General features: G+C 46.4%; 1 protein-coding gene and 1 pseudogene across 1 annotated transcript in view; one reads left to right on the plus strand and one right to left on the minus strand.

The window, feature by feature from the left end:
• The window catches only part of Prkch (protein kinase C eta), a 269,722-nt gene extending 266,794 nt beyond the window's left edge, over positions 1 to 2,928 (plus strand). Inside the window, exon 14 of the mRNA XM_004649245.2 lies at positions 1,641 to 2,928. Coding sequence (XP_004649302.1) covers positions 1,641 to 1,787 — 147 coding nt within the window. The 3' untranslated portion in view covers positions 1,788 to 2,928. The remainder of the gene's footprint in view (positions 1 to 1,640) is intronic.
• Positions 2,929 to 8,010: 5,082 nt separating this feature from the next.
• Positions 8,011 to 8,584, minus strand: LOC101614910 (annotated as a pseudogene).
• Between the last annotated feature and the right edge of the window lie 5,693 nt (positions 8,585 to 14,277).

The following is a 14,277-nucleotide window of genomic DNA, read 5'->3' on the forward strand; positions in this document are numbered from 1 at the left end:
AGCTCCAGTCTTCCTTAACTGAAATTAAAATCTTGTATCTCAGCCAGGCGTGGTAGCGTACGCCTTTAATCCCAGCACTTGGGAGGCAGACGTAGGAGGAGCACTGTGAGTTCGAGGCCACCCTGAGACTACATAGTGAGTTCCAGGTCAGCCTGGGCTAGAGTGAGACCCTACCTTGAAAAACTGAAAATAAATAAATAAATAAATCTCATATCTAAGATGTCTGAAAGGTTTTTAGGTTTCACTAGAAGAATTTGGGAAATTAATGTCATTATTCCTGGCCAGTTTCCCCAGGCTTCTTTGGGCACTTGGGGGTTAATGAATGGGGCTCTGAAGAGTAGTCCTCCTCATGATCTGAGAACTCAACTCTTGTTCATCTGTGGGCAGGCAGATCAACAGTGGAGGGTGAGGTAAAGAAGCCAGGGAAGCAATAGATCAAGAATTTCAGGGAGAAAGAGTTGAAAGGTGGAGAGAGATGTATCATTCAGTCAGGTAAGAGACATGAGAGGTCTAACAGTGGGGAAGACTGTCTCCTCAGCAGTGGTTGATACAGACGTAGATTGCACAGCTCTTTCAAATAAAGAGTGAGCTTAGTCTGTACCAGCCTCATAGGCCCTGGATCCTAGCAGCAAGACCCCTCTCCTCTCCCTGCACTCCAGCTCCTTTGGGATTAGGGAAGCATGGTTTTCAGAGGCTAGAATCCATGGCCCTGGCCACACAGAGAACCCAGCAGGACGTAATGTACCTGACATTGAGTGACAGGGCAAGCAGTTCTTCCTTAAGATCGGAATTGCCACGAAGTCCTTCTAGAACCTCTTCTCAGGTGTGTAGAACCGTGTGCAAATGGTAGAGAGACAAGTGTGAACTCACTCAACCTCTGAAGACAAATCTGAGTTACTGTGCCCCTTTGTGAGGCCTGCTGGGAAGTAGTGCTCGGTGAAATGGGAATGAGCTACTTTGAGTGACCAAATTAATTCCTTAGCCTCCCAACGAAAGGCTGGCCTGCTTGGCAGGGTTTTCATGGAATGAGTGACTTGCTGGTCACCAAATGCACCAAATACACAATGTGTTGGGGTTGCTATAGGGCACTATTTAATCATAACTGTAAAGAATGCTGCTGGCTCAGCCTCAGAGCAGCTCTTTGAACCCTTTGGAAAAGGCTGACATGGGGCTGGAGAGATGACTTGGTGGTTAAGGTGCTTGCCTGCAAAGTCCAAGGACCCAGGTTCGCTTCCCCAGTACCCACATAAGCCAGATGCGCAAGGTGATGCATGCATCTGGAATTCATTTGCAGAGGACCTGGCCCACCCATTCTCTCTCTCTCTCTCTCTCTCTCTCTCTCTTTCTCTCTGTATCTTCCTGCCTCCCTCTCAAATAAATAGATAAAATAGCTGGGTGTGGTGGCACATGCCTTTAATCCCAGCACTAGGCAGAGGTAGGAGGATTGCTGTGAGTTCAAGGCCAGCCTGAGACTACATGGTGAATTCCAGGTCAGCCTGAGCTAGAATTTCCCTACCTCAGGAAATCCAGAAAAAAAAAATAGATAAAATATTTTTTTAAATTTTAAAAAGGCTGAATTGCATGTGAGATGAGTAAACCTCAGGTGCATAATATCTGACTCTTATTTCCATTGTTTACAGAAATCTCGAGAAGATGTCAGTAATTTTGACCCTGACTTCATAAAAGAAGAACCAGTTTTAACGCCAATCGATGAGGGACATCTTCCTATGATTAACCAGGATGAGTTCAGAAACTTTTCCTATGTGTCTCCAGAATTACAACCATAGCCTTCCAAGGACTGGAGAACCTAAAGGGAATAGAGATTTTCCCAGGGATTTCTTCTGTGGGAACTCCCCGGCCTCCGCCTTAGAACACCAACCTTACCATCAAAGAGCACATGTTCACAAGCTCTCTGAAGGATGGAACTTCAAAAGATCCACTATCTCAAGTCCCAAGGGAGACAGGCCCATGTCAGTAGTTGATACTGAAATGAGATTTTTATAAAGATGTATACTGTCCAACCTCTGAGCGGTTCCCATGGCTATTTCAAGCTTGGGATAAACAACAGAAGCTGAAAGAAGAGAAGGCAAGAGGTATAGATGGTCAAGAAGTTGTGAGCCAAACAGGCTTTTGCTTCGAGAGATGAATCTAGACCTTCTACAGACCACGCTGTGTTTTATTTTAAGCCAATAAACCCTTAATATCACAGTCTACAAGAAGACTCTAAATGCTAACAAAGAAGTTCCAGGTCTTTCCAAGGAAATGGATGGCTTTCCAAGTAGAACAGTTTACTCTGAAGAAAGGAGAGACGGGATCCCTCCAGTTCCCAACTTAAGACCCGGGGTTGCAAACAGACGTGGGCAACTACCACAGTGTCTTGCATCTCCTACTTTCATTAACTAGATATTTATTGAGTGGCCGGTGAAAAGGTGCCACGACCCACAGCAGCGTGAGCAGTCGAGTCGCCTTCGTGACGCTGTCCTTCATTCTGGGGTCTGATAACTTACCTGAATGGGGTCTGCATTCTGTGAAATGCCCATCCACATTGCAGAGGGCAGACTTGGTTGTCAACACGTGCTCCTTCTTTCACAGAAGGTCGCTGCCCAGTCGTCCAGTCAGCAGGCACGCTTCTGGTGGTGCATGCTGCCTGCTGACCTTGGGAATCCGATCGCATCCACATTGCTCCGGACTGACTCACTGGTGAAGAAAGTGCATGCCATTCATGTCCATGACTACATGCGTGGCTTATCCACTTAGAAGTTTATTTAAGTTATGTTTTCAGAGACAAAGAAGGTTGTTTGAATATACTTTAATAATTGGCAATGAATCTTGTAAACAGGGCCTATGGCAAAGATGGACCTTATGTTTAACTGTGTATGCAGTTGGAAAATTTTATCTGGCTGGAAATAAATGCATTTTGTAGCAAAAGCAAAATTTTCCACTAAGAAAAATTTGTGTTTTTTCCCCTAACTCAGAGAATAGATTTCTAATCAAAACTTAAAGCTCTGCAAAGAGCTGGAGAGATGGCTTAGTGGTTAAGACGCTTGCCTGCAAAGCCAAGAAACCAAGCTTGATTCCTCAGGGCCCACGTAAAGCCAGATGCCCAAGGTGGCACATGCATCCGGCGTTCATTTGCAGTAGCTAGAGGCCCTAATGTGCCCATTCTTCCCCCCCTCCATCCCTGTGTGTGTGTCCAGAAAAAAACTAAAACATTTTTTTACGGGTTTGCACAGAAAGGGTAGAACTCTTGATTACAGACCAACTCCTGAGAGGCGTTTGACATAAGTTTCTAACATTTCTGGGGTGGGTAAAGCCATTTTTTTACCTATCCATGTGACTTCTCTGAATCAGGGCAGTGACCTCTGACTGCTGCTGCCACAGATTAACCCTCAAAAACTCAGTGTCTCGACATAATGTCCATTTCTCATTCACATAGAATGTTTGCTCATAGTCTTCCTTTATCTCCTGACCATGCCATCTGGAAAGTCTAGCCTGCCAAGGTCCCCAGAGCAAGAGAGAGAGCGATGGAGGAGGCGCTGGCTGTTTGACCACCTCTCTAGAGGGACACACACAACTCCTTCTCATATGTGATTGGCCAAAATATAACATCCCTGTAAATGCATACGTGATGGGGGAACGATGGAGCAGCTGTGAAACATCTGCCAGTAACAACAGTCTGTCATGGGTTCTTTTTTTGGCATTCTGAGGTGAAAATTTACCTGTGAATGAATAGAGCAGCTACCAACCTTCTTGCACATTTGCTTAGCAGTTCAGAGGCAGCTGGGCAACAAAAGTTCAGTGGCCCAACAAGCCATGTCTGTGTGGTAAGCGGGTCATTCAGCTATTTCCATGACTGACAGTCCATCTTGTACATGAGAAGCTCAGGAGTCTTGGTCAGGATTGGTATTTGAAATCTTTAGGTTATGATCCCATAGGCCTCTGGGAAAGAGAGGGATCATTCTGACCTTGGAGTTTCTTTGGCTTCATGGCTGTGTTGCAGCTCCTGGTCTTCTGTTCCTTCAAAGGACTGATGAATTCCTCGGGTGATTTATTCCATGAAAAAAGTCAAGCATGCCTCCTATTTCTTCACAAATTCCATTATCATAGCCATGCATTGGGCCTAAAACTTCCCTTTGAAGAGTCTATGTGACAATGACAATTAGTTCTCAAGTCTGTTATCTATGTCCTCCAGTTTGGGCAGGTCCATTCTTGTGAAATCACTCTAGAACTGCCAGAGTAAACAACTAAGGTACAAAATGACTACCGATTGTGTCGTGGTGGGTTTCGGGCACTTCTTCCTCTCCCTTCTTTGCTTCGTGGAGATAGAAGAAACAGGATATTCTCCTAAACTCAAGTTCCTCCACTTCCAGTTCTGCAAGATCTCTCTGTCGTTCCCTTCTTTGTGATGTCAGGGCTGCCCTGCCCAGACTTCCTGAAGCATGCTGGCCCATGCTGGTGACCAGACACTGTCACCGAATGCTGAGTCAATGGGGACTGCCCAGTTCCCTGAGCTCAGTGGTCAGCAGAGGAGCCAAGCCTAGGTCACAGTGTGACCTTTCATTCCCTCAGGACCATCTTACGTCTTGGATAAGGAATCTTGAAGCACCCTCCGTCCTTATCATCCCTATCCCGCCACCACTGGTCCTTATTCCAACACCCATTTGACCCTGCTCACAAGCTATCCCATACTAACTGAACCTTGAGTATCTGACAGAACCAATGCCAAGACATTGGCCTTGAGCTGATGATCGGCCCTTGACTACAAAGGATGTCTTCACTTAATAGTGATGGCTAACAGTTACTGTGATTGTTACACGTAAAGCTCTGTTGTAAACACTAAGTGCATTTATTTATTCAATATACCCATGAGGTGAGTACACTCTTTAAATATTTTTTTTAATTTTATTTTATTTTATTTATTTGAGAGTGACAGCCACAGAGAGAAAGACAGGTAGAGGGAGAGAGAGAATGGGCGCGCCAGGGCTTCCAGCCTCTGCAAACGAACTCCAGACGCGTGCGCCCCCTTGTGCATCTGGCTAACGTGGGACCTGGGGAACCAAGCCTCAAACCTGGGTCCTCAGGCTTCAAAGGCAAGCGCTTAACCGCTAAGCCATCTCTCCAGCCCAAGTACACTCTTTATTACACACTTGGGGAAACTGAGGTGCAGAGACACTAAGTAACTTGTCCAGAGTCACACAACTAAAGCATTAGGACCAAGATGGAGGCCAACCAGTTTAATGCCAGAGTCTTTGCTTTCATCCCAAATCTGTGAGATTTTCCAATTAAAGCCAGTTCTGGGGTGGGGGGAGACCGGAGAGTTGGTCCAGCAGTTTAGACACCTGCCTATAAAACCTGGAAATCCAGGTTTGATTCCCTAGTACCCATGTAAAGCCAGATGCACAAGATGGCACATTCATCTAAAATTCATTTGTACTGGCTAGAGGCCCTGGCACACCCATTCTCTCTCTATGTGCCTCATTCACTCTCTCTCAAATAAATATATATATTTTTAATTCCTGGGGCTGGAGAGATGGTTCAGTGGTTAAAGGCTTACTTGCAAAGCCTCATGGCCTGGGTTCGGTTCCCCAGTACTCACATAAGCCTGATGCATAAAGCGGCGCATGCATCTGGTATTCATTTGAAGTAGCAAGAAGCCCTGGCATGCTCAGTCCCCCAACCCACACTTGCAAATAAATAAATTATTTGAGGCAAGCTCAACAGACTGGTCTTTTTTTATGTGTATGTGAGACAGAGAGAGAACTGGAGCACCAGGGCTTCCAGCCACTGCAGTCAAACTCCAGATGTGTGCACCATCTTGGGCTCATGTGCGATCTTACACACTTGCATCACCTTGTGCATCTGGCTTATGTGGGACCTAGGGAGTCGAACATGGCTCCTTCGTCTTTGCAGGCAAGCTCCTTAATCACCAAGCCATCTCTCCAGCCCAATAAAAATATTTTTTAATTTATGTTTTCCTACCTTTATGGAGTGTAGAGCAGCTAAGAATGTGTCATCCAGGGTTATCAGGGAGCAGTAGATAAGCTTTGTGTTGAGCAAGACAGTGTTAGTCATCCCTGTGCAGACCATAGATCAGCAGAGAGATGACTTGCTGTGTATATCAAGGTCCTTGACTTGCTAAACCCCCTGCAAGGAACCGGGACAGGCCAGGGTGATGCAATAGGGCCGTCACTCCCCTCTTACAAGAAAGAGGAAATAATCTGGGTCATGCTGGGTCCCATAAACCGCATCTGAAGCACTGGAGTAACTGCTGAGCCTTGGTGTTTTCCAGTCTTTTCCATACTCCTCATCCAGGATTCTCCATGCTTGGGTAACTTCTGGGCTCGGGCAGCAGCAGCCATGCGAAGAAGACCTTCAGACCTGAGTCAGCCTGGACCGCTGCACGGTTATAGCTGCAAAGCCAATGAGACTTGGTTGCAAAGAAAAGAACACTCTGTCATGTCTTGTCTTCACTGGGTACACAATGCTTTGACAATATTCCTGTCACAGATTTGGTCTTTACCATTTCATAGGCCAACACCATAGAGCTTTCTTTTCTTTTATAATATTTTTTACTTTTTTTGGGGGGGGGGTTGGAGGAGTTCAAGATAGGGTCTCACTCTAGCCCAGGCTGACCTGGAATTCACTATGTAATCTCAGGGTGGCCTCAAACTCACAGAGATCCTCCTACCTCTGCCTCCTGAGTGCCGGTATTAAAGGCATGTGCCACCACGCCCAGCAAATACTTTATTTTTATTTTTCTATTTGACAGAGAAAAAGGGAGGAAGAAAGAGAGAAAATAGTCATGCCAGGCTTCCAGCCACTGCAAGTGAACTCCAGATGCATGTGCCCCTTTGTGCATCTGGCTAACATGGGTCCTGGGGAATCGAACCTAGGTCGTTTGGCTTTGCAGGCAAATACCTTAACCACTAAGCCATCCCTCCAGCCCACCATAGAGCTTTCTGTATTTTGCTTGTGTTTACTGCCAGGCTCAGTCATCCGGGTTCCTTGCTCTGGCAATGTTTTTTGAAAACAAACAGACAGCCCACTGTGATTGCCTAGCTTACAGGCGCGCTGGATCATGTAGTCTCTCATTTGACATCATGTGAGGATAAGAGTTCTGTCTGACCTCAAGCATTTGCAGAGGGAATGAGCCCAGTGGTCATAGGTTCCTCTGGAAACAAGCCTCTTGGTCACAGGTTCCTCTGGCCCAAGCTGCAGGTTGCACGGGGTGGCTGGAGCACAGCTGCAAAACAGAGATCTGTTGTCTCCCTTTCTTCCTGTGTTGACTTTGAACCGAAGTTGAGGGTGGCTCCCCCCACCCTGGGTTTCATCCTCTCCCACCTCCACTCCCTCATGAGCTGTTCTCTTCCCCCTCCCCCTCCCACTTCTCACTGTTGCCCCTGTTTTAAAAGTTAGTTCTGTTCTCTGTCCTTCCACCACTTGATTTTATTTTCCGTTTATTTTTTTTCCAAAATATACTTACATTAAATAAAATACGCATTTCAGTAAGATCTACAGTGAATGACTATGCATTCTGGGAAGCTTCACATCTAGGCAGGGCCAACATTCATGGAAGAAGCTAAGAGAATGTGCATCCAATCACAGTTTATAGTGGGTTTCTTATTGCCAATCTGCCATTTACACTGAACATGTCATTACATCACTTTTGCGGGACGCCGATTTTGTTGGGAAAAAGGGAAGCAAGCGCCAACCTTGGTGGTGAGCTCATTACAACCTCAGAGGATTGCACCCATAGCCCAGACCATGGTTTGGAGAGAGAGGTGTTAAGGGAAGCAGGTGCTCTCTCTTGCTGTACTGTCTCGCTCCTGCCCTTCGTGGGCAGCGGTGAGGGGGGGTCTTCTTCAGGACTACACGGTCGCAGGACTGGGACAGTCCCAAGGGGCTGACAGGGAGACGGGGTGAGGACGGGGAGGAGGACTACCTCATGCTGTTTCACATTAGAGACAAGCTGTGACGCACAGTCCACAGGCCCACAACCACCTCCTCTTATCATCTGGCATAACGCTTGATGTAGTCCTCCTCTCTATTCCGGAAGTCCTCCTTGTCTCGCAAATGATGCTCTGCGGCTTCAAGGTTCAGAGGATCATCAAAATTCAGAAGATCAGTAAGAGTTTAATCCCCAAACAACATCCTTTAATGTTCTCGTGGGAGCCCAGCCAGTGCCATCAATCGAATGCTCTCTCAGTAAACTTAGACATATTTCCCCTGTTTCTGTGATGTTGGGATGCCAGATCTTAGTCAAACATTTCACCTTGGGAGGCACCATGTTGTACACATCAGGAACTTCAGTTTCAAACTGAAATTTTCCACCCTGGTAGTAATCCTCATCTGGGCTTACAGTTAGCTGAAAGCAATGCAGCTTGTTTGGATCAGGAAAATGCACTTTGCATGTACAGGGTAAGTTAGCTTCAAGTTCTGCAACTTCTTTCACCAGCAACTTGTCTCTCACAGAAACCCTCCGAGTGGAGTCAGACGCAGCGGCAGATGTCCGAGGCCCTTTGAGACCGTCCTCCCGCTTCAGTTTGCTGGCCAGCGTTAGCATTCCTGCTGCCCTTCCGCTGGGCACCCCGAGTCAGGCGAGGCGGGACGGTGCCCAACACCATGCCCGACCGGCGGCGGCAGCAAGACGCGGGCCTCACAGCCGCACCGGCTCCCGGTGGCGGGACGGGAAGTGGCGGGCTTTCCGTTTATTTTTATTTATTTATTTGAGAGAGACAGGGAGAAAGAGGCAGATAGAGAGAATGGGCGCGCCAGGGTCTCCTGCTATGACAAACGAACTCCAGACACGTGCGCCCCCCTGTGCATCTAGCTAACGTGGGTCCTGGGGAATTGAGCCTCGAACTGGGGTCCTTAGGCTTCACAGGCAAGTGCTTAACCACTAAGCCATCTCTCCAGCCACACCACTTGATTTTTTGAGAACAAAGTTTAATACATAGCCAGTTTCTAAACCAAAATGACATATATGCTCGATTTGCAAATTTACTCTGTCAGCACCTTCAGAACCCAGAAGTGGCAGCCACCTTTCCCATGTGTTTCTGCCTCTCTGCATCACCTTGTCAGCTTTTGTCTGAGTGTACACTGCCTAGGAGAGCCATCCCTTCTTGCCCGGGGAGGCAAGAGGCCACCAAGAGTACAGACTGAGGGAGCACAGGTCTGTGTGCTTCTGAAGCCCACACTTCCCCGTGCCTTGGGCAAAGCAAGGTGTTTCCCAATATCCGTGTCCTTATCTGTGTGGTGGGAATGAGATGAGTAGCTGCTGGCCTTGTGTCAATACAGCCGGGCCTAAGTACAGTAAGAAACAGCGAGCATTTACCTAGCACAGGTCCAGAACATGAAACCTGCTCAAGCAATGTTAGTTATGGGTACATTCCATGGAGGACCAAGGGATGCTTGTGATGTCTACCAGAAAATGGACAGGTTCTTTACGCCCACCTCGTAGGGTCCAGATACTGGGTCAGCTCTATGTTGCAGGGACTTAACTCTTCTGATGGCCTTCAAAGTCTCACGAGAACTTCTAAAACTGTTTAGAATGTTTTGAGTCAGGCCTGATTGGCAAGCAGGATCAGTGTTAAGTTTTAAACTATGGCTAACCCCAAAACAAGCCAAGAAAAAATAGTTTTCCCAAGTGCTTTTTTTTTTCTTCTCTAGTCTTTCAGTAATTCTTCTGTCCTTTAACACGAAGGTTTATTTAATTTACTTCTGGGCTGGAGAGATGGCTTAGTGGTTAAGCGCTTGCCTGTGAAGCCTAAGGACCCCGGTTCGAGGCTCGGTTCCCCAGGTCCCACGTTAGCCAGATGCACAAGGGGGCGCACGCGTCTGGAGTTCGTTTGCAGAGGCTGGAAGCCCTGGCGCGCCCATTCTCTCTCTCTCCCTCTATCTGTCTTTCTCTCTGTGTCTGTCGCTCTCTCAAATAAATAAAAATTTTTTAAAAAATTAAAAAAAAATTTACTTCTAACCAACTATTACCAGCACCACATCGAACCTCAGTACCTGTTGGATACCCTGTGGATGGCCATTCAACTTGCTGGCACATGAGCACAAGGAAGAAAGGATAAGTTCATGGTATGTGGGAAGTCCTGGCCTTCCCATGTCTGAAGCCAATGGCAGAAGCAATGGCCTCTCCTGCCTAGAGAGAGCTACCTGTGAAGAGACACTCTAAGACGAGTTCCTAAGGCCTAGATACAGCCCCCGCGCCCCTGCCTTTTACCATCACTTCCAGAACTCCCAGGATTGCCTTTCTCATGCCACCGAGGCCGTTCTTACCCCTCAGAGACTTCATCCTTCCAAAGGCTATGCGAATTTGGGCCAGACTGAAGTGAAGACTGCGTAGACACCCAGTGTGGTCACATATTCAAACAGATTGCCAAGGGTAGGATGAGAACCCTCTGGAGATATTTCCCTGAGGAACTAGGGAAGATCTAGTAGTCATTTGACCTGACATTGCCAAAAATAACCTGGATGACTTCGCAAGTCCTTCCAGGCTTATGTTTTAGTGTCTAAAGGTAAGCAGAGAGCTATGGCCCACAAGTCTCTGCCATGGGGATACTCTTCATGTCTTATACCAAGCCTCCATCACTAGAATTTGCTCCTCATCCAACTGTGGGCAACCTTTTACCCTAGTTCATGTATGCACTGCCTTTGCACATTCTCAATCCCAGGCTTCCCTTTAGAGTCACACAGGTCACTCGGCCCCGCAGTCATATACTCTGACACCTGTTACCTGGTTGCCTTTCCTGTTTCCCATGCTTTTTAACACGTGGAAAGGAAAAAGCCTTCTCAAAGCTAAGATCACAAACACGTCTCCTTGTGGCAACTGCTAATAGAACACAGCTTAGAAGCAAAGGCGGGAGTCCCTGCTGTTCTCTTTTGTTCTCAAAGTGTAAGACTTCATAGATACAGAGGGTGGAGTGATAGTCATTGATAAAACGAACTGTAGCCCAAGGGACACAAAGAGACTACAGCAAGCATTCAGATGAACATGGGCACCAGGGCAGAACAAGGCACTGGCTTGTAAGCCCTGGAAGAGATGGGGATCGGCAGGACTGAACAGTGGCTCGTAAAGAACAAGTCTTGAGAGATTAATCCCATCTCTTCTTGGATGATTACTAACCTGGTTGATCAAGAGTAGGTAGTAGGCTTCTTATAGTCAAGCTTTAGGGACATACATTACAAAGTCTGACCTCATTTCCTTGTAGATCCTGAAAGCAGTGGCATCCAAAACATTCAGATTAGCAGATCAATATCAATCTGGAGCAGTGATTCTGAAAACCTGGGGACACTCTGCTCCCCTCACATTAACACACGAATTTCAAATCTTCATTTTATCACACTTGGCTTTCAAACACTCCATATCATAATTAAACATAAAAATGAAATGATGTGGGCTGGAGGGATGGCTTAGCAGTTAAGGCGCTTGCCTGTGAAGCCTACGAACTCATGTTCAAATCTCCAGGTCCCACGTAAGCCAGACACACAGTGACACAAGTGCACAATGCCGCACATGTGCACAAGGGAATGTGTGCATCTGGAGTTCATTTGCAGTGGCTGAAGGCCCTGGCACACCCATTCTCTCCCTCTCTCTCTTTCCTGCTCTCAAAATAAATAAAGTAATTAAATAGATAAAATGACGCACCAAGCGTAGTGGCGCATGTCTTTAATCCCAGCACTCAGAAGGCAGAGGTAGGAGGATCACCATGAGTTTGAGGTCAGCTTGAGACTCCACAGTGAATTCCACGTCAGCCTGGGCTAGAGTGAGACCCTACCTCGAAAAAACAAAACAAGAAAAAAAAAAAAAAAAACAAAGAAAAGAAAAAAGAAAGAAATGATGTAACAAAGCATTACTTTGTTTTAAATATACATATGCTATGCCAGGAGATTTTGAGGTAAGAGCAGATGAGCTTAGATGTTCATTCATTCATTAAACTAGTGCTTATTGAGACCCTACTATAATCCAGTCATATTCTGCTCCAAAAAATAAATAAAATCTTCAGGGCTAGAGAGAGAGTTTAGCAGCTAAGGCACTTGCCTGCAAAATCTAGCAATCCAGGTTTGATTCCTCAGTATTCACATAAAGCCAGATGCACAAGGTGGCACATGCATCTGTAGTTCATTTGCAGTGGCTAGAGGTGCTGGAGTACCCATTAATATTCTCTCTCCTCTCTCTGCTTGCAAATAAATAAATAAAAATTTTTAAAAATGAGGTTAAGAAAAAACACCCCAGGATCCCAATATTCATGGATTGAGGTGGTCGTGACTGCTCCAAATATCATAGCCTTTGCCCCAGTCAGCCCAATACTAGGCAACCTGAATGAATTCGTTCTATCTTTCCCTTACATAACTAGCTGTATTGGACTCATCCTAGGCTAGAAAATACTAGAAATACTAGAAATAAACAAACTGCACTTATATCTACAAAAGCTATGTCAGGATAAGATGGAGGCCATAGGACTTGACAGCACACATAAAGAGTTAGGCTCAGGCTGGAGAGATGGCTCGGTGATTAAGTTCCCTTCCTGTGCACGCATGAGGGCCCAAGGGGGCCTGAGGGCCATGAGTTCAAATCTCCAGAACCCAACATAAACCACTGAGAAAGGGCATGCATGTCTGTAACCCTGGGTCTGCGGGGAGTGGAGATTCACAAGCAGCAAGTTCCAGAATCAGCAAAAGACTCTCTCACAAGGCGGGCGGGAGGAGTAATGGAGGAGGACACCTGGCATTCTCCTCCAGTGCGGACAGCCTCAGTGAGCCCACGGGATGCCTCAGGCAAGTGCACTGCATTAACATGTGCAAGCCACCACACACACACACACACACACACACGCACCACATGCTATGAACATACAAAAGAAGTTAGCAGAGATGGCTTAGCAGTTAAGGCGTTTGCCTGCAAAGCCAAAGGATCCGGGTTTAATTCTCCAGGACCCACATAAGCCAAATGCACAAGGTGGCACATGCATTCTGGAGATCGTTTGCAGTGGCTGGAGGCCCTGGCATGCCCATTCTCTCCCTCTCTCTCTAATATATAAATAAATTAATAAAATATATTTTTTAAAAGTTAGGCAAAGACAAGAAGAAAATATACAATATATTCACACACTTATTAGGATCTATTGACCAATTTCCTACTGATAAGGACCCAACAATGGGCAAAGATACCTGTTGTCCCTAACAATCTGGAGCATACAGTCTGATGAAAATACAACATAAAGTGTCATGACCAAAAGCTAAAATATGCTATCTTAGACTCCAGGGTTTCAAGAGTTATATATCAGATGGAGCGGGGGGGGGGGGGGGGGGGCGGGGGGCGGAGCTAAACCCCACTGACCTTTGCCTTGGTTAGAAGTATCTAGAAAGGTAGGTATGAATTTAGACAGCATGGCGGAGAAATGCAAAACTTGATCACGCGTCAGGAGAGTGAGGCAATTGATGGCAGGAGTCAAAGCCTGTGCCACAGTAGCTGAGGGTCAACCTAACTGAGGGTTCATCTCAGTGGAAGGGCAGGCCGACATCATAAACCTGTGGGTACAGTACTTTGTGACTTAGGACGGGGTTCTTTTCCAGTACAGCCATTTTTAGGTTGAAAATATCTTAAGTACAAAGTGCATTTAATCTACCTAAACCACCAAACAGCATAGCTTAGCCAGACGGCACTCTCTACAGCAGTGCTTTCTGTTGTGATCACATGGCTGGCACAGAGCCGTGGCTCACTGCCATTGTCCAGCATGACAAAAAAGGATTGGCCCACATATAGCTAGCCTGGGGGTGGGGGGAGTCAAAATTCAAAAACCCAGTGCCAGGGCTGGAGAGATGGCTGAGCCGTTAAGTTTCTTGCCTGCAAAGCCAAAGGACCCAGGTTCCATTCTCCAGGACCCACGTACCTAACGTGCACAGGGTGGTTCATGCATCTGGAGTTTGTTTGCAATGGCTAGATGTCCCGGAGTGTCCATCCAATCTCTCTCTCTCTGTGTCTCTTTCTTTCTCACTCTCGCTCATAAATTAATTAAATATTTTTTAAAATCCAGTGACGGTTTCTACCAAGTGTGTATTCCTTCTCTGCCAACACTAGTAAGAACCATTGCCGACTCAGGACGATCTGCATGTGACAAACTGTTAAGCTGGCCCTCCAAATATTCTTGGCTCTAGCCAATGAGTAGAGAGCAGAATGATATACAACGGTTGCAAACTGGAATAGTTCTGAGGTGGTAAAAGTTTCTGTTTTTTCCTCCAGTGAATGACAATCATAAGAGATAGTGACTG

Source organism: Jaculus jaculus, chromosome 7, assembly GCF_020740685.1.
Source record: "Jaculus jaculus isolate mJacJac1 chromosome 7, mJacJac1.mat.Y.cur, whole genome shotgun sequence".
Classification (NCBI taxonomy): Eukaryota; Metazoa; Chordata; class Mammalia; order Rodentia; family Dipodidae; genus Jaculus; species Jaculus jaculus.